Source organism: Mobula hypostoma, chromosome 7 (genome assembly GCF_963921235.1).
Source record: "Mobula hypostoma chromosome 7, sMobHyp1.1, whole genome shotgun sequence".
NCBI classification, from domain to species: domain Eukaryota; kingdom Metazoa; phylum Chordata; class Chondrichthyes; order Myliobatiformes; family Myliobatidae; genus Mobula; species Mobula hypostoma.
The window spans coordinates 162,564,094-162,588,772 of NC_086103.1; the positions used below are offsets into that span (position 1 = coordinate 162,564,094).

The following is a 24,679-nucleotide window of genomic DNA, read 5'->3' on the forward strand; positions in this document are numbered from 1 at the left end:
ACACGTTGGGCAGCTTTAACTAACCGCGGCAGAGCCCTCCTGCCCGCTACAGTGCAGTTTCTGTACCACACAGTGACACAGCATGTTAGGATGCTCCCAAATGCCCCTCTTGTTAGTTATTTGTTTAGCAATACAGTGTGGAACAGACCCTTCTGGCCTAACAAGCTGCACGCCCTGCAGCACTCCTATTTAACCCTAGCCTAGTCACAATAACCAATTAACCTAGTGACTGGTACGTCTTTGGACTGTGGGAGGAAACTGGAGTATCCAGAGGCAATCCACACAGTCACTGGGAGGACGTACAAACTCCAAACTCTGACACCTGGAGCTGTAATAGCATTGTGCTAACCACTATGCTAACATTGTGCCTCTGTAGGAGGTCATGAGTACTGACGTGTCAGGTGATTGGCCAGCAGTAGAGTAAGACTGAATAAACAGGGCTGGGTTATTATGTCAGTATTAATCCTTATCACACTAGATCTATTTTCCAGTAATGTCATTCTTGTGTTCCTGCATTGTGTTCAGCTACAAAGCGAAAAGAGGAGAAAGAAAAGCTCAATCTTTTGCCCCACTTTTAAGAACAAGTGCATCACTGCAATTATTATTTGCCATTGTCCCTATTGACAATGTTCCTTTTGACAGCATTTCTCAATAAGTTAACTTACGAAATGCTTGCCTCCTGGGAATGTGCTATTGATGGGGGCAGGTGCTCCCTCCACACCTCTCCTGTGGATAAAGGGGCTGAGGCACAGAGTAAGATTAATTATTTAAATTGAAGTTTTAATTAGGATGCAAGGGGATGCACTAAATGTTTAACTTGCGTCGAGTAATGAAGCAAAAATGTTAATAACTCACTAAGTATTTAGTCGCAATCTGAAAATGGCCACAACAAAGGCACATCTGGCACTTTGACCTCAGTGTTTGCCAGGTCAAAGTCAAGTTTATTGTCATTCAACCATTCATGTATACAGCCAAACAAAGCAACATTCCTAAAGGGCCATGTTGCAAAACACAGCACATAAAGTCATATTAACAGATTAAGAATAAGTATTCAGTTGGTGTACAAGTTGACATACTTTACTGCGCTAAAGTCTTAGGCACATGTATATAGCTAGGGTGCCAAGACCTTAGCTATATACATGTCAACGTGGAGTGGAGTGCAAGTTTGTAAATCTGGCAGGAGTAAAGAATGTTGGGAATGGCAAGGGTGGAGTGCCGTGGGAGGGCTGTGGGACAAGTGGCAGAGAAGGTGTGCCAGAGGCAGGGAATGGTGTGGGTGCAGACACACCCAGCCCTGAGACACCAGGGAAGGTCATTTGATTCCAAACAATGGGTGTATTGATCGTTACAGGAACATCTCTCTGGTAAACACAAGAAAGTCTGCAGATGCTGGAAATCCAGAGGAACACACACAAATTGCTGGAGGAACTCAGCAGCTCAGGCAGCATCTATGGAAGTGAATAGACAATCGATGTTTCAGGCCGAGACCTTTCTGCAGTACTGAGACAGAAGGGCAAAAATGGCGGAATAAAAAGGTGGGGGGGGGGAAGGAGAAGGAGGAGGAGACTAGCAGGAAGGGGATAGGGGAAGCAGGTGGATGGGAAAGGTCAAGAGCTGGAGAAGAAGTCGTTTGATAGGAGAGGAGAGTGAACCGTATACAAAAGGGAAGGAGGAGATCCAGAGGGAAGTAATAGGCAGGTGAGAAGAGGTAAAAGGTCAGAGTGGGGAATAGAGAGGGGGGACAAATTTGGTTACCAGAAGAAAAAATTGACATTCATGCCATCAGGTTGGAGCCGACCAGATGGAATATAAGGTGTTGCTCCTCCACCCTGAGGGTGGCCTCGTCTTGGCCCTGGACTGACATGTCGGGACGGAAATGGGAATTGAAGTGTTTGGACACCAGGAAGTACTGCTCATGGCGAATGGAGTGGAGGTGCTCAACTGAGTGGTCCCCCAGCTTATGATGGGTCTCACCAGTGTAGAGGAGGCAGTATTAGGAGCACTGGACACAGTGGACAACCCCAGCAGGTTCTCAGGCAAAGTGTTGCCTGACTTGGAAGGACTACCTGGGTCACTGAATGGAGGTTAGGGAGGAGGTGTATGGGCAGCTGTAGCACTTTGGTGCTTCCTGCTCCCTCCTCTCTTCCTTCCCCTTTTCCCAACCATGATTCCCTTCTCCCTGCCCACTTCCCACTCTCAGTCCACAATAGAGACCCAGATCATAATCAAATTTATCATCACTCACATACAGTATGGCATGAAAATTCTTTTATTTTGCAGTAGGAGCAGTACAGTGCAATACATTAAATGCCTACAGTACTGTGCAGAAGTCTTAGGCACCCTAATATATCCGAAGTCTCGCATGCTAGGGGGAGAGTGCCTAACAGTCCATGTACCTTCTGCCCGACAGTGGGAGGTCACAGAGACTATGGGATGAATGAGAGGGTCCTTGACGATGCCGAGGACTCTGCAAATGCAGTCCTGCTGGTGTATGTCCTGGATGCAGAGAGTGGGGGGGGGGGAGTGGAAGAGAGATTCCAACGATTTTCTCAGCAATCCACTCAATCTGATGCAATATCTTACCATCATATGCCTTGCAATTTCCCTTCGCACATCTGGTCAGGACTGCCTCTTGATGGTGCTCCAGTGGAATGGGGCTGGGGAGCTCGACTCATACTTGAGCTCTAACTCAGCTAGCAACTGCCCTGACTGTGAGTTGAGAGATTCTGTGCACCAGCCCTATTCTAGAGACTTGAGCAAAGAAGTTTAGGACGATGCATACTGCGTGATTATTGCATTGTCAGCAGTGCCACCTTCCCGCTACAACATCTATCCGGTCTCTATTTGGCCTATAAGCCAGCAAAACATTTACGTATAAGTACTTTGAAGAACAGTATTTTTTAAACAGGCAGATCATCCAGTCTTTATCACATTGTCAACAATGTCAAATCAGGAGCAAAGTCTGAGGAGAATTAAGCTTTTAGATAGCAAAGTTTTCAGAAAATATTAACATCGAACAGTACAGCACAGGACAGGCCCTTCGGCCTCATTGTTGTGCTACCATTTTAAAGAGCAATCTAACCCTTCCTTCCTATGTAGCCTTGCTTTTTTTCCTATCATCCAAGTGCCTGTCTAAGAGTTTTTTTAACTGCCCCTAATGTATTTGCCTCTGTCGCCACCCCAGTAGCACATTCCATGCATCAACTACTCTGTGTAAAGAACTTACTTCTGGCATCCCCCCTATACATTCCTCCATCACCTTAAAATTATGTCCCTTGTATTAGCCGTTTCCGACCTAGGAAAAAGTTTCTGGCTGTCCATTTGATCTATGCTTCATTAACAATTTAGCATTTTTAAAGTGTCTAATTAATGCCTAAAGGAAAGAGGCTTTGTAATTGCAGTGGTAATTTTAAGTAATAAAGAACTTGGCTGAAATTATGATCATTCACAACAGTAAAAGATTACTTAAGCTTGACAGGACTTGATCTTCAGTAAAGTGTGCACTTTAAGTCAGCCAATCTGGAGAGGCAGAGAGTGAGAAGTATTTATCATGAAGTTTGTATGTCAACTTTTGTGTGTTCACAGTAAGCCACAGATATGAAATTTTACCTAATAGCACAGAACTAACAGATGAAAACTGTTAATTTGAGAGTATTTTGAATCCATTAACAACAGCTCTCTGCAGTATATAGTGGTAAACTAAAGGTCCTTCGCTGTATCAAAATTATGTCATTAATATAATTTTTGTTTAAGTGTTTGGGTGTTTTCGATTTGCTTTTTCGCTGTTTCTGGACAACAATGTGGACCGGATGGCCTGTTCCTCTGCTATACTCTTCTGTGTTCTTAAAATTCATCGAATAAAAGTAGATTGATATTTTGGAAGATTCAGGCATATCACCAAGAACAAACTTAAATCAGCCTAATTCAGGTGGCCGGTGTTATCCCACCCGGTGCCTATCCTGCAATGTCTCTCAAGGGTGGCATGGTAGCGTAACGGTTAGCACATCGCCTCACGGCACAACTGATCGGGGTTTAATTCCGGCCATTGTCTGTAAGGAGTTTGTACGATCTCCCCGTGACTGTGCGAGTTTCATCTGGGTATTCTGGTTCTACCCACATTACAAAGACATGTGAGTTTGTAATTTGTGGGCACGCTATGTTGGTGCTGGAAACATAGCGACACTTGCAGTCTGCCACCAGCGCATCCTCAAACTGTGTTGGTCGCTGACACAAACGACACCTTTCACTGTATGTTTCGATGTACACGAGACAAGTCATGCTAATGCTTTTAAAAAGATTTTATAAAAGGTGTCTCAAAGAGCACAGCCACATGTTTACACTAGTCAAAATGAATGTATCCAGCTCTGTGTAAACCTAAACATGGATGTCAGAATAGTTGAAGAAATATCGAATAAACTTCCATGTTGACAGAGTTCTTGTATGCTGCAGTCACCAAATACCTGCTTGGAGAGATGTTTTTGCAGCAGTTTGTGCAGGGGAATGAACTGAATTATCTTCTGAGACAAGTTCTCAATAAATTATTATCACCCCATCCTACAGAAAGTAAATTGGTTTCTGGAGGCACTTGCTGGATTTCATTTGCTAAAGATGTAATGTGTCAAGTCCTACCCAGTTCACTCCCCACACCACTTCTGCCTGCCCTTTCTCATCTCCAGCTGCTGCCTCATCTCATTCTGCTCCTGCCTCAGCCGCACTCTTAGCTCAAAGTGAAATTTCCCGAGCATATTATTATCGTTTCAAAGTGTAGTCCATAAGATACAGGAACATAATTAGATTAGATTAGATTCAACTTTATTGTCATTGTGTTGAGTACAGATACAAAGCCAATGAAATGCAGTTAGCACCCGACCAGAAGTGCAAAAGAATAGTATTATTTACAAAATAACTGTGAATAAAAAGTAAGTGCTACAGCACACAAATATAAAAGTACTGAGACAGTACAATATGGGTGCAACACTGCTTAGCGCTGTGATGTGATGTTCAGCAGGGTCACAGCCTCAGGGAAGAAGCTCTTCCTGTGCCTGCTGGTGCGGGAGCGGAGGCTCCTGTAGCGCCTACCAGATGGGAGGAGAGTAAAAAGTCCATGGTTAGCGTGAGATGCATCCTTGATAATGCTTTTAACCTACCCAGGCAGCGTTTATGGTAGATGTTCTCAGTGGTGGGCAATTGGGTGCCGATAATCTGCTGGGCAGTTTTCACCACACGCTGGAGTGCTTTGCGGTCCAATACGGGCCAATTACCATATCACACTGAGATGCAGTTGGTGAGTATGCTCTCAATGGTACAGCAGTAAAAGTCCATCAGTATCCTGGGACAGAGGTGAGCTTTCTTGATGCTCCGCAGGAAATAAAGGCACTGTTGCGTCTTTTTGATCACGTTTGAGGAGTTCAGGGACCAGGTGAGATCATCGGAAATGTGGACACCAAGGAATTTGAAGCTTGATACATGCTCCACCACAGCTCCGTTGATGTAGGTGGGGATATGAGTGTGACTCCTGGCATGCCTGAAGTCCACAGCAATCTCCTTGGTCTTCTGGGTGTTCAGGGCCAGGTTGCTATTGGCACATCACGCGGCCAGGTGCTGGACCTTGTCCCTGTAGGCTGTCTCGTCATCCCCTCTGATCAGGCCAACCACCGTGGTGTCATCTGCGAACTTGATTATGGAGTTAGAGCCGTGTACAGGAACGCAGTCATAGGTGAAAAGGGAGTACAGAAGAGGGCTCAGCACACAGCCTTGAGGCACGCCGGTGTTTAGTGTGAGAATGGAGGAGGAGAGGTTGTCTAACTTAACAGATTGGGGTCTGTTAGTCAGAAAGTCCAAGGTCCAATTGCAGAGGTATGAGCTGATACCAAGCAGGTGAAGTTTGGCGATCAGCTTGGAGGGGATCACAGTATTGAATGCCGAATTAAAGTCAATGAACAGCATTCTGACGTAAGAGGCCAATAGGCCATTCTACCCATCAAGTCTGTTCTGCCATTCGATTACGGCTGATTTATTTTCCCCTCTCAAATCCAATCTATCTCTTGCTGCCTCCCTGTAACGTTTGACACCCTTACTAATAAAGATCCTATCAACCTTGGCTATTGATAGACCCAATGACTTGGCTTCCACAGCTGTGTGTGGCAATGAATTTCACAGACTCACCACCCTCTGGGTTAAAAAAAAAATCCTCCTTATCTCTGAACTGAAGTGATGTCCTTCTATTCTGATGCTGTGCCTTCTGGTCCTAGACTCTTCCACTGTTGGAAACACCCTGTCCATGTCCACTCCACCATTGTCAACACAGCTTAGACTACCTTTTGCCAGCCTGCCTTCCCTTTGAGCCTGGATGACTTTAAACTGTTGGTTCTCCTTTATGAAGGGCCCCCGCCTGGAACAGTGACTGTATATTCCTCTGATGGGTTGATCCAGCAGTTGGTTATGTTACTCTGAATTTCCAGCATCTGCAGGATATCACAAAAATGAGGAAGTTTGCAGATGCTGGAAAGCCAGAGCAACACACACAAAATACTGGAGCAGCTCGGGTCAGGCAGCAACTACTGAAAAGAGTAAACAATGTACGTTTCGGGCTGAGACCCTTCATCAGGACACAGAATATTTCGTGTTTATAATGCTCCTTTAGGTTAAGGTGGCTAGAGACTAACTGCAGGGAAACCACTGATTTATCCTCACTGCTTTCATGTTGTTGGATTTGCTAAATGGATATTTTGCTATTTAAATATTTTAACCATTTTGATATCAAGAGGTAGATAGCTGTGGTTACATGATCCCTTGGAGCTTACAGAGTCCAGCCAAGCATTTAGTTGAAAAGTAAAATTTAATTTGTGCATGTTATTAAGAATGAGTGAGATAATAAGCCAAGTGTATCAAGAGGACTACAAACTCATGTGATTTGGAGGTTAAAGTTCTTTCTAATAAATCTTCATAACTGCCCTGCAGTCATGTCTGTGTGTGTGATTGTTAATGTTTAATCAGAACTCCCCACTGATTAGATCTGGTAACCAGAGAGAATGATCAAACCAAGGCACTAAGTTCCTTTATTTCACACCCATGAACTCTCTCTATGGTGAACCTACTCTGACTCTGACTGCTGTTGATCCAGTAACTGATGGTAACTATGACAATGGTGTTAGTGGAAACTGTTTACTGTGAGTAGTTTTAATTAATGCACAATTGGATGCAACCTGTGAAAAGATGCATGTAAAGAAGGCTGAAATCGTAACAATTGGCTAGACCAGGTTCTTGATGATCGTAGTATCTAATTCAAATATGTTTTATGTTTGTTACAGTTAAAGGTACAGCAAAATATTAAACTGGGACCACCTCCAATGTCAACACCAGCAAAGAGGATAGAAGATACTGGTGCTAGTTCCGAAGATGATGGATTGCCCAGGAGTCCTCCAGAAAGCTCCCCTATCCATGAAGCTTTAGCACGTAGCCAATTAGCCAAGGTACTGGGCTCTCAGAGTCAAATCAGAGTAAAACCAGCTATTGCAATAGTCAGCCATGTGCAGGAATGATAACACAATCCAGAACACCCAGTATGAAATGAGACTTTCAAGGAACATGTCTCAAAAAATCAAATGCTGTATTTCCTGATTTGAAGTCCTGGTTATAGACCTTCCACTGTATCACAGTGTCTAATTGTGGTAGATTGGAAGTACATCCCATTAGGGAGATCGGGTGCTCATTTACAGTTTAAGCAATGGTGTAAAACTGAGTAATTTCAGGTCATGGCCCAATACAGCTCATTGACAGTTTTCCTTTTACAGCATTAGTAGAAGTATGTATCAGATGGCTGATGTGTTAGTTTTCATTAGGAAGGATGTGAATGCATTGCAAGCAGTTCAGAGGTCACTTTGTAGGCTGATAGCTGGAATGAGTGGATTGTCATAGGAGAGGTCCAGACTTGCATCTGCTGAAGTTTTAAAAGAGTGAGCAGGGATTTGATTGCAATATGCAAGACCTTGAGAGATCTCAACAGGGTGGAGAGGATATTTCATCTTGTGGAGGAATCTAAACTTTGGCCATTATTTAAAAGTAAGAGGTCACCCATTTAAGGTATAGATGAGACATTTGTTTCACTTTGAGAGTCACTAATTGTTAAACGGCCATTAGAAGCCAAGTGTGTCTATTTCTAAGATGTCAAGAAGGTGAAAGATCATCATGGGTCAGTAGGAATCTGACGTTAACATTACATTTCAGTCAGCCACAATCTTATTGAATACTAGAGCAGATATGAGTGGCTGATTGACCTTCTCTAGCTTATTTTTACACTTATACATATCTTTATAAATTTACTTGCTACAAAAAAATCCAGCTCATCATCTGTTCACCCTGCAGGTCACGTATCCCTTTGTCCCATCTTTTACTTAATTCCATTTCATTTTCATCAAACACTTTTATTTCTTTCCCCGAACATTGTCTTGGCATTTATTTAAATGTTTAATATGATCAGTTGTTTTTCAATATTGCATAAGACTATCATTCTTGGCTATTGAGTTGTAAAGTTGCACTGACTTGATTTGCATGTATTAGTACGTTATCGACTCCTGATACCAGCAAACAGCTCGCTCTTTGTATTTTGGGGAAATTAAAGATAAATTTCAGTCACTGAATACCATGAAACAAGTTTTGGGGGAAAATTGTCAAACTAAATTCAAATTATCTGAGCAACCCATATTAGAATTCCCATAACACAGGTAATTCAGTTGCACAGACATAATAATGTACAGACATGTCTGCTATAACACATTACTAAGAAACTTAATGTAATAGAAAATCTCATTATGAGCAAACAGGTTTCAAAGTATAGATTTAAACTAGTTTACCCAAGTGCAATTGTACTATGACCATTGTAGCTCATGTGATGTGAATAGTGTTCCCTAGTCTATCAATCACTTGATAACCAAGTCACTTCATAGCAGAACTGCCTATACTGATCATTTTATATTGAGCAGCTTTACCCATTAATGTCAGTCCCTGTTCCAAGTCGGCACTTAGTCCCTGTACTGTTATCAGGTGCTGTCTTAATTGACTCTTCTGGTCTCCTCAATGGCTGATCTGTGCAGCAAATTAACCCCCCTTTATCACAGAACATAGAATAAGCACTGCCTGTTAAATAAGACCATAAGACATGGAGCAGAATTAGGCCATTTAGCCCATTGAGGCTGATTTATTATCCCTCTCAATCCCATTCTCCTGCCTTCTCCCCAGAACCTATAATGCCCTGACTAATCAAGAATCTATCAACTCTACTTTAAATATACTCAATGTGTTGGCTTCCACATCTGTCTGTGGCGATGAATTCCACAAATTCACTACCCTCTGGCTAAAGAAATTCCTCCTCATCTCTTTTCTAAATGAACACCCCTTTATTCTGAGTCTGTGCCTTCTGGTTCTAGACTCACTGACTATAAGAAACATTATCTCCACATTCCTCTGTCTAGGTCTTTCAATACTGTATTCTATTGGTTTAAAGGGATCACCCCTCATTCTACTAAACTTCAAAGTATACAGGCCTAGAGCCATCAAACATTCCTCATATGTTAATCCTTCCTTTCTTGGAATCATTCTCATGAACCTCCTCTAGAATTTCTCCAAAGGCAGTACTTCGTTTCTTTGATAAAGTACCCAAAACTGCTCACAGTACTCCAAATAAGCCTCTGCATTACATCCTTATTTTTATATTCTAGTCTCTCAAAATGAATGCTTATCGCTTTTGCCTTCCTCACCACCGACTCAGCCTGCAGATTAACCCTTAAGGAATCCTGCACAAGGACTCCCAAGTCCCTTTGTATCTCTAATTTTTGAATTTTCTCCCTCTTTAGAAAATAGTCTACACCTTTATATATTCTACCAAAGAGCATGACGGCGCACTTCCCGACACTATATTGCATCTGCCACTTTGCTCATTCTCCCAATCTGTCTAAATCCTTTGGCAGATTTTCTGCTTCCTTAACCGTACCTGCCCTTCCACCTATCATTGTATCATCTGCATACTTCACCACAAAGCAATCAACTCCATCAGCTAAATCATTGACACATAACATGAAAAGAAACGGTCCCAACACCGACCCCTGTGGAACACCACTAGTCAATTCACTAGAATTGATTCCTTTATTCCTACTCTTCGTCTCCTTTCAGACCTTTTAGCTACTAAAGCATCTTCTCCTTTGAAATAGCATCTATACTCACCTCTGCTCCCTGACACTCTTTAATTTCTAGCACACTGTTAGTGTCTTCCACAGTGCAGACTGACACAAAATACTTAAGTTCATCCGCCATTTCCTTGTCCCCCATTAATACATCACCAGTGCCATTTTCCAGTGGACCGATATCTACTCTCGTCTCTTTTACTCTTTGTATATATGAAAATAACTTTTGGTAGCCTTTTATGTTATTGGCTAGCATTCCTTCATATTTCATCATATCTCTCCTTAAGGCTTTTTAGTTGCCTTCTGTTGGTTTTTAAAAGCATCCCAATCCTCTAACATCACACTAATTTTTACTATATTACATGTTCTCTCTTTTGCTTTTATGTTGTTTTTGACTTCCTTTGTCAGCCAAGGTTGCTTCATGCTCCCTTTAGAATACTTCTTCATCTTTGGGATACATCTATCCTTTGCCTTCCGAACTGGCCCCAGAAACTCCAGCCATTACTGTTCTGTCATCATCCTTGCTACTACCCCCTTCCAATCAACTTTGGCCAGCTTCCCTCTCATGTCTCTGTAACTCCCTTTACACCACTGTAATACTGATACATCTGGCTTTATCTTCTGCCTCCCAAACTGGAGGGTGAATTCTATCATATTATGAACAATGTCTCCCCAGGATTCCTTTACCTTAAGCTCCCTAATCAAATCTAGTTCATTCCACAACACCCAATTCAGAATTGTCTTTCCACTGGTGGGCTCAACCACAAGCTGCTTTTAAAAAGTCACCTTCTAGGCACTTTACAAATTCCCAATCTTGGGATCCATCACCAACCTGACTTTCCCCAATTTACCTGCATATTGAAATCCCCCATGACTATCATAACCTTGCTCTTTTCATCTCCTGGTGTAATTCCTGTTGTATCCCACATCCTGGCCTCTGTTTGTAGGCCTATATATATCTCCCATCAGTGTCTTTTTTACCCTTGGTGTTCCTTAACTGTACCCACAAGGATTCTACATTTTCCAATCCTACGCCACCTTTTTCTGAGGATTCGATTTCATTTTTTTTTACCAACAGAGTCACCCCACTCCCACCTACCTGCCTGTCCTTTTGATAAAAGGTGTATAGGTGTATCCTTGGATGTTAAGCTTCCACTATAAATTTCCTTCAGTCATGACTATCGTATCTCTAACTGCACTACAAGATCATCTACCTTCTTCTGTATACTACATGTATTCAAATACAACAGGTCTGTATTCATCACCCTTTTTGATTTTTGCCCCCATGTTACACTTCAACTCATCCCATTGACCAATCATTTGCCAGACCTTCCTCACAGTATCACGACGCATTGCATCTACTTGTATTCCAATTGCTCCATCCTCAGCACTATCACTCCAGCTCCCATCCCCCTGCTAAATTAATTTAAACCCCCACCAATAGCTTGAGCAAAATTACCCACAAGGATATTAGTACCTCTCGGGTTCCAGTGTAACCTATCCTTTTTGTATAGGTCATACGTTCCCCAGAAGAGATCCCAATGATCCAGAAATCTGAACCCCTGCCCCTTGCACCAGTTCCTCAGCCACGTATTTATGTGCCAGATCATCCTATTATTACCCTCACTGGTGTGTGGCACAGGCAGTATTCACGGATTACTATCCTGGATGTCCTGCTTTTCAGCTTTCTACCTAACTCCTTATATTCTCTCTTCCCTTTTACTACCCAAGTCATTAGTACCACAGCTTCCGGCTACTCACTCTCCTCCTTTAGAATGCTGTGGGCACTACCTGAGACATCTCTCACCCTGGCACCAGAGTGGCAACATACCATCTGGATGTCTCTTTCACGTTTACTGAATCTCCTGTCTGCTGCTCTAATAGACTTCTAAATTTGCAGTTTCTTAACAGTATCCACAAAGATTCTGCATCTTCTGATCCTATGTTATCTGTTTCTAGGGACTTGATTTTATTTTTACCATCAGAGCCATCCCCTCTGTCTGCCTACCTGTCCTTTCAATACAGTGTGTATCCTTGGATATTAAGCTCCCAACTATGATTTTCTTTCAGCCACGACTCAGTAATGCCCACCTGCCAGTCTCTAGCTGCGCTACAGGATCATCTACCTTATTCTGTATACTGCATGCGTTCAAATATAACTCCTTCAGTCCTGTATTCATCACCTTTTTAAATGTTTCCCCCAAGTTACACTTCATCTCTTCCCGCTAAGTGCAATTTTGCCCTGTCATCTGCCTGTCCTTCTTTACAGTCTCACTGCACACTGCATCTACTTGTATACCAACTGCCCCAATCATAACCCTAACACTTCAGTTCCCATCCCCTGTGAAATTAGTTTAAACTTTCCCCAACAGCTCTAACAAAACTGCCTGGAAGGATATTGCACCCCACCACCCCCCGCGGTCAAATGTAATCGTCCCTTTTGTACAGGTCACACTTTTCCCAGAAGAGATCTGAAACCCTGCCCCTTCCACCAATTCCTTAGCCATGCATTCACCTGCCAGGTTACCTTATTATTATTATCCTCACTGGTGTGTGGCACAGGCAGCAATCCAGAGATTACTACCCTACAGGTCCTGCTTTTCAGCTTTCTACCTAACTCCCTATATACATTCTTCATAATCTCCTCCCTTTTCCTACTAATGTCATTGATACCAATATGTACCATGACTTCTGGCTACTCACTGTCCCCCTTTAAACTGCTGTAAACCTGATCTAAGACGTCCCTGACCCTGGCAGCTGGGAATCAAAATACCATCTGGGTTTCTTTTTCATGCCAACAGAATCTCCTGTCTGCTCCTCGAAATACAAAACCCCCTATCAGTACTGCAGTCCTCTTCTCCCCACTTCCCTTCTGAGCCATGGAGCCAGACTCTGTGCTAGAGACTCGATCGTTGCGGCTTCCCCCATCCTCCCCAACAGCAGTGTCCAATATTCCAGTTATTCCCCTCAATAATAAGGATTGCCTTTGTAGTTTTCTTTGTTTGCCTTAAAACCTAAACTGGTGATAGAATTCCACATATTAGGAAGAAAATTTTTAAAAACACTAAATAAAAATGTTTGCTACATGTTCTGCAAGCATTGTGCAGAGAGAATCTTGCTTCCACGTTGGTTCAAATTCCAATATCATGTAGAGCATTTTCGTATAATTGAAATTGCTTTCTATGAGCCTTTTGAGGGCTGTAATTGCAATGACAGCAAAGATATTCTAATTTTCAGTAAATTCTAAGTAAACTAATGTATTTCAAAATAATTCGTATTTTGACATTGCTGTCAAAGATTTTCTGTCTCTTTGCAAGATAACAAAATGACATGGCTAAGGTTAGTAAAACAAAATAGTATGCATCTTATATTTACGGATTTACTGAATTAAGAATGTGGCATAACAATGTCAGAATAAATACTGTAAGGTCATCCAAAAGATAATTGCTCCACAGATGTTAAATCGTGTTCTTCACATATTATATTATCTACATCACCAGAAGTATGATGAGCTCGAAGTTCTCCAATTTGCTCAATTACTTTATGAAGAACAGGAATTGTTTAAGCATTTTTACTGCTCTAATTTCATGGTCAACTCCAGGATGGCTTAGCTTGTACAAATTGGATTTCTATTTGAGAACTTTAAATCTAAAGGGGGCTTAAACATGAGAGCAGAAAACTCTGCTGTAGCTCTGATTGATGTTACACTGCACCTACCTATTGTGCAAGATGATGTTCACTTCAACTAGAAATTGTTCCAGCTGTCACTAGAAAGAATGCATTCAACTATCACTGCACAAGCTTCCAGCAGATTCACTTTGCCTTTGGTAAAGGACCATCTACCATCTCTCCCTGTTCTGATCTTATAGCTTGTGATTGTTACTCAGGTCACCCTAACTGTTCATACAAGCACAATGTTATCTCTTCCATCGTTGTTCTACCACCGTTGTTTAACTCATTTCCACAACTACGCAAGTTTGAAATCAAAGCCCTTCTTGTTCATCTTGATCTTTAAAATTTATAATAAACTCATTGTGTACAATGTTTTTTTTTAATTTCTTTTTTAAAGAAAGTATCAGTTTGGAACTAATTTCTATCATGCGTTCTTTCTGAGTGAGATCATGTTGTTAAACGTAGCAGATTTTTAATTTTATTCTGTAGCATTTTGTCCATTTTCATTTACCATCTTTGACTGAACCTTTTCCTAATTCCATCCCACAGTACTCTGACCATTACAAGAATCATAGCTCTTTGACTTTAGGTGGGACAGGCAGCGAAGAAGAAGAGCAGGTAATAATTTGCACAACTCCCAATTTCAGGAGATCCCTCCAAAGATGACTTGGGAAATAATTACCAGCGAACATACCTCTCAACTATCCGATTTGAATCAGAAATCCCAAGTTGTTTTCGCTTGAAAGCTGTATGGAAGACTCCAAAGCAGGTAAAATTAGCCTGGTACCTTGGGCTACAGAAAACAGATTATCCATCTCACATGCTGAATCAAATTCCACCATTTTAATGCATTGCAGCTTGCTGGTTGAGAGGTATGGTTGTGAGAGTTCACTTAGGTGGACAGAATGTGGTTCAAGGTAAATAACTTGCTTCAACATCAGATGAAGTTCTGGGATGCCAGCTTATTACTAATCTGCTGGAAGGTAGGAACTACAAAATATATTGAGAGATTATTCTGAATTTAAGCATTGAATGATATCTTTAAGCTGTTATTGTTCCTCTTGAAATTGATACTGACAACTTCTGATTATGTGATTAAACACAAGAGATTCTACAGATGCTGGAAATCCAGATAAACACTCACTGAGTATGCAAACACGAGGAATTCTGCAGATGCTGGAAATTCAAGCAACACACATCAAAGTTGCTGGTGAACGCAGCAGGCCAGGCAGCATCTCTAGGAAGAGGTCCTGACAAAGGATCTCGGGCCGAAACGTCGACTGTACCTCTTCCTAGAGATGCTGCCTGGCCTGCTGCATTCACCAGCAACTTTGATGTGTGTTGCTCACTGAGTATATTATCTTTGCCAGATTCCCGAGCATTTTGAGGTTCTCGGGTGGAAGCTTGTTTTTGGCCATTGATACCAGATGACTTTCTCCCCATTTTTTGTATAAACTCTGTAGCTTTTCTTCATTGTTTCAACTAATGGTCCCAAATGTTAGCTTTATCTGCATGCAATGAGGCATGAGGGTGAATTTGTCTTCCATTGCAATTGCTAAATATGAATATGAATGTACTTGCCACTCACACGTTCTGGTCCATTGACAACTAAGTGTACAAAGATGCATAAATACCCTGCACATATTTAACACCTGTATTGAAAAATGGATTCCTATAATTGTAGATTCAAAAATTTTCCCCACCAATGTAGCGGTTTGTTTCACCGTTGTGTTTCCTTATTTGTCCTAAATGGAGCCCTGAACTAGGGAACGACAGCTCAGAGACCCAGAAGGAACAATTAGTTTTCCCTGCTGTGATTCCATCTGTTCTTTGCCAAGAGTCCCTCCTTTTGTCCTTGAATCTGGCTCAGTGCCAACAGTTGGCCTGTCCGCACTCCAGTGCAGAATGAACTCACTCCTCTTGGCTGTGCCCTCCATTTTCTTCTCATGCTTAATGACTCAACATCCCAGGTAGCAATCCTGTTGACCTATTAATCTACTGCCTCATAAAGGAATCTTGTGAATGATTTTAGTGTTGCTTTTTGATTTCTATATCTCCCAATCTGTAACTAAACTCCCCAGTACGGAATAAGGATTCTTACTTCCACTTGGTCTCTCCTGTCACCTCCATGGTTTACAAACATCGTGGTTGATTCTTGTTTTTAAATCTTGACACCACTTTCTTGACCTAGCGCTATGAAGCCTTGGCTCCTTTAATTTTCTTCTTTCTTTTCCAATATTTTTATTGATTTCTATATAGAAGAATACATAGTCCAAGAGAATACATATAAAACAAAAGAAAAAATATAATAATACCAGATACAGTATATTGAATCACATTAACAAACTCCTTACTCTATATTCATATAATTAGATTAATTCATATATAAGAATTTAAACAATTTATTAAAAAAAAAGAGATCTACAACCACTACCAAAGTCGAAGCTGTTTGGGAAAAAAAAACTTATCAGATAATAAAATATGTTATTAACCAACTTCTGTACTTTAACAAGAAGTCAAAGATTATGAAAATAATTTAAAAACGGCCCCGACAAATTTTGAAAATCTTGGTTAGATTCAGAAATTGAACAATGAATCTTTTCTAAATTTAGGAATGCCATAACATCCCGTAACCACTGAGCATGGTTAGGCGGAACAGCATCCTTCCATTTAAACAAAAGCACCCTTCTAGTCATAAGAGAGATAAAAACCAGAATGTGCAGATCAGATGTCTTCAAAATTATATCTTCCCTTCCAACAATACCAAATAGGGCAGTCAAAGGATTAGGCTTAAAATTTACTTTAAAGAGTACAGAAAAAGTTTGGAACTTCCTTCCAATATTTTCCAAGACTTGGGCACGTCCAAAACATATGAATAAGTGAAGCTTCTCCATTGTTACACCTATCACAGTAGGGAGATATATCCATATAAAAATGAGATAACTTATCCTTGGTCATATAAGCCCTATGAACCACTTTAAATTGTAGGAAGGAATGACGAGCACATATCGATGAAGTATTAACCAATTTAAAAATCTCATTCCAAGTTTCTTCAGAAATGGTGGTCTGTAAATCAATTTTCAAAAAATCTATCTGTTTGAAGATGCACAATGACTGAGCCATCACAGCTGTCTTAAGCAACACATTTCCAGTATTCATTACATTACGGGTTGAGAACTAACTTACAGCAGAAGTTCCCAGCTTTTTTTAATGCCATCGACCAATACCATTAAGCAACAGGTCCATGGACTCCAGGTTGGCAACCCCTGATTAAGAGTAGTGGCCTTTACTTAATTTTCTCTTCCTATAATTCAGAAGCAAGTCCATTAACATATCACTTTATTTTTAAAGTTCCAGGAATGTAGAGTATACGCATTCATTGTTTGCTGCTTGCTTTCTGATCTTTTCCACCTTTTCTAAATAGTTGGTATGTTAACTTTTATGTTGTTTCATTAGGATAGATGAAAGGATGGGTAGTCGTGCATGGCAGGAGCTGGCACAGAGACCTTTCACAAGATCTTGAAAATCTCTGTTAATCATTAATAGCCCAGATAATGAGCTCCTATGAATTTATATGTTTACTAATTTTCTACTTCAGTGGATTACATTATGGGTTTGAACAAAGCTTCATGTCGCCATCAGCTCCTTGTCAATTAGATCATTTTCCTTTCTTGTTTATTGTACCTATTCACTCAAGGACCTACTACCCAAATCCCAGTGAATGCGAACAGCCTCTGACCGTGGAAATGAATCACTTCATAAAGCGTCAGTCTGGTGCACTTCCTATTAATCATAATCAAACAGACCATCCCATGAATGTGCGTTATCAATTTAATCAGAATATAATGGGCACAGAAAGAGCCTCTAGTTCACACGACCAATTACAAGGCGTTTGCACTTCAATTTCCCAACATGAAAGCCATGTGCACTTCCAGAACAGACATGAAACGAATTAAAAATCCATTTAGAGGAAGATGTTGGAAATAGCAGGTCAGCTAGCATCAGCGGCAAGAGAAAGAGCACGAGTATTTCAGGTTAATAACCTTATGAAAACCAGACATTGTGGTGGTAGTTCCAGCTTCAGTTTTGTTTTCAATTTCAAGGATTCTGCAACTCATGCACTCACTATTATTTATTTATTTGCACAATTTGTCTTCTATAGCACATTAGTCGTTTATCAGTCTTTGTTTATGCATAGTTTGTCATAATTTCTATTTTATTTCCTGTAATTATCTGCAAGAAAATGAAACTCCAGGTATTATATGGTGATACATATGTACTTCGATAGTAAATTCACTTTGACTTTGACGATTCCTGCCGCTGCAAGAATTTTACTATTTGATTGTTATGGACCCGAGTGTTGTCTGGTCAAACCTGTTATGTTCCCATGCTTCAGATTGAACTGAGTTTCCAAGTGCTATGCCTAAGTACTTTAATGGACTGAGAGTTTGGACATTGTGTTCATTTGAAACTTAACTTCAAAGGTTCAAAGGTCAAATTTAATGTCAGAGAAATGTATACAATATACGTCCTGAAATGATTTTTCTTCACAAACATCCACGAAAACAGAGAAGTGCCCCAAAGAATGAACGACAGTTTAACGTGAGAACCCCAAAGTCCCCCTCCCCCCGCAGCTCCCCACTCCCGCGCGCAAGCGGCAGCGAGCAACTTTGCCAAAAATTCATAGTAACCTGGAGCAACTGTGTGAACCAGGTTTGGCATCAGTTAATACTTAGCACGGTGACAAACCAGGATTACGATTAAACTATGTATTTAAGATTTCCTAGTGAATTTGGGATGGCATGGTAATGTAGTGATCAGCATAATACTCTTACAGTGCTAGCGACCAGGTTCATTTCCCGTTGCCCAAAAGAAGTTTGCACAATCTCCGGTGACTGCATGGGTTTCCTCTGGGTGCTCCAGTTTCCTCCTGCATTCCAAAGATGGAGTCATAGAAAAGTACGGCACAGAAACCAGCCCTTTGGCCCTTCTAGTTCATGCTGAACCACTTAAACTGCCTACTCCCATCAAACTTCACCAGGACCATAGCCCTCTGTACCCTTGCTATTAATGTACTTATCCAAACTTCTGTTAAACGTTGACGTCAAACTCGCATATACCACTTGCGCTGGCAGCTCATTCCACACTCTCATGACCTTCTGAGTGAAGAAGTTTACCCTCATGTTTCCCTTAAACTTTTTACCTTTCACCCTTATCTCATGATCTCTAGTTGTAGTCCCACCTAACCTCAGTGGAAAGAGCCTGTCCGTTTCCCTCATAATTTTGTATACCTCTCCCCTCAATCTTCTACGTTTCAGGCAATAAAGTCCTAACCTGTTCAAACGTTCCATTTAATTCGGGTCCTCCAATCCTGGCAACATCTTTGTAAATTTTCCCTGTAATCTTTTAACCTCTTTCCTGTGGGTAGATCTCCAAAACTGCACACAATACTCCAAGTTAGGCTTCACCAACGTCTTGTACAACTTCAACATAACATCCCATCTCCTGTACTCAATACTTTGATTTATGAAAGCCACTGTGCTGAAAGCTTTCTTTACGACCCTATCTACCTGTGACACCACTTTCAACGCATTCCCAGGCCCCCTTCCTCTACGGCACTCCTCAGTGTCCTACTGTGCACTGTGCATGACTTACCCTGGTTAATCCTACCAAAGTGGAAAACCTTGCACTTTGCTGCATTAAATTCCATCTGCCATTTGCTTGACAGATGTATGGATTGGTAGGTTAATTAGCCACATGAGTGCGATTGTGTGGCTTGGGCCCAGTGGGCTGGAAGAGCCTGTTAGCACCTTGTATCTCTAAATAAAATAAAGTTGCAGTTGCTATCTAATACCATCTTAATGACCATTAAGTTGGAAGTCAAATCAATGGGAAATACTGCTCACCAACTGGGATTTGCTAACCTGCACTCAACAAATAACCTCTCATTTATAAATGGATATTTGGTCAAGTAGTCAACAATAAGAACTATTTAATCTTTGATCCCAGTTAAAATTACTCATTAAGGGTTCTGTTCCTGCGATAGATCTTTCCTATTTCTTTTAAGATCCATCATCTTGAATCAATCAAGTCGAGAGACATTGCTCTACTTGGTAATAGAACATAGAGCAATACATCATGGAAAGAGGTGCTTTGACTCAATGAGTTCGTGCCTACCATGGTGCCCACCCAACTAGTCCCAATTTCCTGCATTTGGACCGCATCCTTCTAAAAGGAGTGTAGAAAAAAAACACTCACATCTTCTATAATATATACTTTTTTTTTTATCTGAGTACAAGTGTTTTGGTCTACGTAAGTAGTCCTGGTTTGCATTTTCTACTACCCAAGCCATTACGGAACAGTTAAATAAACAGTGTTCAGTTCATGTTTTTCTGGTGGTTCTGACTGAGGGAGAAATATTAACAAGTTACTTTACGCTTGTCGAATTGTACACAGAATCTATAACTTGGGCTGGACAAGTGGACAAGTAATGAATGAAGCCTTTGTTTTAACGTTTCATAATCAGGTTTAATATGACCAGCATATGCTGTGAAACTTGTTAACTTAGTGGCAGCAGTACAATACAATACACGATAGTATAGAGAGAAAAATAAATAAATTTAAGTAAATCAATATATATTTGTATATTAAATAGTTAACTTAAAAATAGTTCAAAAACAGAAATAATATAAATACGAAAAAAGTGAGGTAGTGTTCATGGGTTCAATGTCCATTTGGGAATCAGACGGCAGAGGGGAAGAAGCTGTTCCTGAATCACTGAGTGTGTGCTTCAGGCTTCTGTACCTCTTTCTGATGGTAACATCGAGAAGAGCGCATGTCCTGGCCGATGGGGGTCCTTAATAATGGATGCAGCTTTTCTGAGGCACCTTAAAGCTGTCTTGGATACTACGACTAGTACACAAGATGGAGCTGACTAATTTTACAACTTCTGACACATCCCATTTTCTACATATCGTTACTTGGACTGCAACAGGGACTTGCTCCTTTGGTTCTAAAGTGATGTAGGACACCCTGAAAAGTGTTTTCTACACATCCAATTGCTTGCTTTCTTTCTCTTTCTCTCTAACAATGCACCATTGCCACGTTGATGCTTCAGAGCAACATGCTTGTTATGTGCTTGTGTTGGGACTGGTGTATAGCTGAATTGTTGAACCCACAATCCATGTTCTCACATGGGAATAGCACAGCAGAGCTCATAGCCGCTCCATTGTGGAGCTGATGTTGGGAATGGCGGTTTATGTTCAATGCAGTACTTACTCTTGGTTTATTAATTTACAGATTTCTCCAGGATCTTCCTCTAGGCCCAACAGTCCCCATTCTGCAGTCATCACAGCAAGGCCAACAGCAAGGTCACGGAGTCCCACATCACCGCTGGTTTATACCTCATCTACTGACAGCCCTGCTTCACCTGGTATTGATTTTAACTCTCCACCTGTGTTGTCCCTCTGCTTGGATAATTCAGCAGCGAGGCACAAAATCTCAGTGAAACCACGGAACCAGCGCTCCCACACCAAACGAAGATCCCCTTCAGTAAGTATTACGACTTTATGCAGAACGCAGACTTGGTTTTCAAATTTTCATCTTTTCCACTAGAGGTGGTAGCTCTCTCTGGGCTTAAATTCCAAGCCTTCTACTGACTTGCAAATGTGTGTGAACTGGGAGAAGCCCAGCAGTGTATTGGTGCGGGGCTAGAGAGGACAGTTCCCCTTTCCAAGTTGTGAATGAAAAAGGTGTACTTATCAAAATGCAAGAGTTCCCACTGCTGGTTAAGCACTTCTGGACTTCTGTAAAGGATCAGGGAAATGTGTGGCTGATGTGGTAAATTCAACCCTTAACACGTGGTTTCTGAAAACCTGCTAGAACTGATTTGGATCTGGAACTATCAGATTGCACATATAAAGGGGATCACTAAGCCAGTTTTAAAGAAGGAACAATGGCTTAAACAGATCTCTAAGCCATGAACTTTTAATAATGCTCTATGTTCATGTGATTCCTCGAGGTCATTGCCCTTCAGAGAATACACAAGCTTCTTTTGCACAGAAGCCTTCCTTTGAATGTTTCATGTCTTTGTTGCCTAACCTGAAATCTCAGGTTTTATTTTACTTCATTTTCAATGTATCCTTTCTGGGACTTGCAACACCCTCTCCGTAATAGGACACGCAAAGCTTTAGTGAATGTCCCATTGTAGTCTTATTCCGCAATGCAATTGTCACCTTCTCAATGCGGCATTCTGTTACCATTAGCTGCCAGTCTGTGAGAAATTTTGAAAGAGAAACTATCTCTATTTCTGGGAAGAGAGCCGATAGAAGTTTATTAAATCACTAGAGGCATAGGTAGATAGCTGGTGTCATTTTCCCAGGGTCTAACTATCTAATGCTAGAGGGCATCCATTTAAGGGAAGGGGGAAGCTGTGTGGAGCAAGCTTTTTGTTGTTCACAGAAAGTGCCATCGAGGGTGGTGGTGGAAGCAGATATGGTAAAAGAGGCAATTGGATAGGCACATGAATATGCAGAGAATGGAGGGAAATGGACTGTGTGCAGACAGTATGGATTAAATGTCTTTGAATTAATTAGTTTGGCACATCATGTGCTGGAGTTTAGCACCACATCGTGAGCCTGTTCTTGTACTGTCCTGTGTTCTGTGATTTAATGTTTTTTTTTCATCAAGGAAACTAGATCTCTAAACCAGGCCATTTTTTTTCAAAATCAACCATTTTCAGGATCTAGGCATCGTTGGATTGCCCAAACCTAGCTGCCCTTGAGATGATGCTTATAAGTTTCTTTGAACTGCTACAGAGCAGTAAAGACCCAGACCTGGCCAAACTCTGTCTATAACTCAGGTCCTCTAGTTCCGGCAACTTCCTCGTAAATCTTTTCTTTACGCTTTCCATTTGAAACATATCTTTCCTAAAAAGGAGGGGACAAAACTGTGCACAGAACTGACAAGTGCAGCCTCAACAATACAACATAACTTCTATACTCAATGCAACATGTAGTGTCTTATAAAAGTATTCAGCTCCCAACCCTTTGTTCACATAAATGAGTATTACCAACAGAGATTTTGATCAATTTAACTGAGAATTTTTATTTGTGAATCACATGCTCTTACTTTTATGGTAGAGCCCCAAAAACAGGGGAAATTGTAAAGCATGAAAAACTTTTTTAAAAAAAATCAAAAATTGAGATGTCAGTAGTTCAAACGTATTCATCCTCCTTAGCTCAGTACTTAGTTGACCCACCTCTTGTAGCTATTGCAGGCAGAAGGCCTTTTGGATAAGTCTCTATCAGCTTTGCACAATGTGCTGGAGCAAAATTTTCCGATTCCTCCTTGTAAGATTGCTTAAGCTGTGCCAGGCTGTTTGGGGAGGAGTGGTGGACAGCACTCTGAGGTCTTGCTAGTGATGTTCGATTGGGTTAAGATCAGGTCTCTGACTGGGCCACTCAAGGACATCGGTTTCCTTCGGTGCTTTGTCTTGACAATCTTCCTCCCCACTTCAAGCTTTCTGGCAGAGGCTAGCAGGTTTTTATCCAGTATCTCTCTGTATTTAGCAGCATTCATCTTCCCATCAAACCTGACCAGGTTTCCAGTCCCTGCTGCTGAAAAGCATCCCCATAGCAGGGTGCTACCTCCACCATACTTTACAGTAGGGATTGTGTTACCTGGCTGATGTGCAGTATTAGATTTACACCACTTGTACCACTTAGTGTTTAGGCCAAAAAGTTCCACCTTTGCCTCATCTGGGAAAGGATGTGCTTTTTTTTTAATAATCTGGGCTTCTTCCTTGTCACTCTTCCATAAATACCCTTTTTGTGCAAGGGCTTAGAGATTGTGGAGCTGTGAACTTCATCTCCAGTTGCAGCCACTGGCTTCTACCGCTGCTTAGAGTGACCGTTGGCGTCATGTAGCCTCTCTTAGAAGTGTGACTGTTCTGGTGACTGAGTTTAGACGGACGTCCTGATTTAGGTAGTGTGGCTGTGGTTTCATTTTTTCCCCACTTTGTCATGAGGGACTGCACTGAGCTCCGAGGTATGTTCAGTGCCTTTGAAATGGTCTTGTATCCTTCTCCAGATTTGTGCTTCACCATTATCATTTCCCTGACATGTCTTGAATGCTCTTTTAATCTTCATTTTGGTTTGTCTGTTGAAAATCTGCTGTACTATTGGACCTTAAAGAGAGAGGAGGTATTTATTCATATGAATTCATTGAAAACAGATGATCCTTGAATTTTCTACATCAACGCATTTCCTGAGGAAATTTAGCATAATAATTACAAAAGGGATGAATACTTCTCCAGCCTCACAATTTCAGTTTTTAATTTTTAGTGAATTGTTGACAGGTTTTGGAATTTTTCTTTTGATTTGACATGGGGGCCGAATACTTTTTCAAGGCGCTGTAATTCATATACTTGGTGCTTTGACTGAAGGCCAGTGTTTCTACCTGTGAAGTTGCCTTTCAATGAACTATGCCCTTGTATTCCTGGGTCCCTCTGGAACATTACATTCCCTAGTGCCCCAGTAGACCTCCTACACTGGTGTGACTTTCAAAATCATCCCACACTTATCTTTATTGATATCCATTTGCCAGTTCCCTAACTGAGCAGATCCCCTTGTAACCCACGATAACCTTCTTCACTGTCAACAGTACCTAATTTTGTGTCATTCATGACTTACTGATCAATCCTTGTGCATTCCATCCAAATCATCTGTATAAATAATGAACAACAAGAGTACCAAAACCGAGCCCTGTAGTCACTGACTTCCATTCTGAGAAACAACTTTCAACCATTACCCTCTACTTCCAACCTCTGA

General features: G+C 41.2%; 1 protein-coding gene across 9 annotated transcripts in view; it reads left to right on the plus strand.

Annotated features, from left to right (window-relative positions):
* Window positions 1–24,679, plus strand: part of LOC134349718 (CRACD-like protein) — a 207,782-nt gene that overhangs the window by 128,783 nt on the left and 54,320 nt on the right. For all 9 annotated transcript variants that reach the window (XM_063054466.1, XM_063054467.1, XM_063054472.1 and 6 more), the window contains 3 exons: window positions 7,311–7,472; window positions 14,400–14,468; window positions 21,150–21,401. In XM_063054466.1, the coding sequence (XP_062910536.1) occupies window positions 7,311–7,472; window positions 14,400–14,468; window positions 21,150–21,401 (483 nt within the window). The remainder of the gene's footprint in view (window positions 1–7,310; window positions 7,473–14,399; window positions 14,469–21,149; window positions 21,402–24,679) is intronic.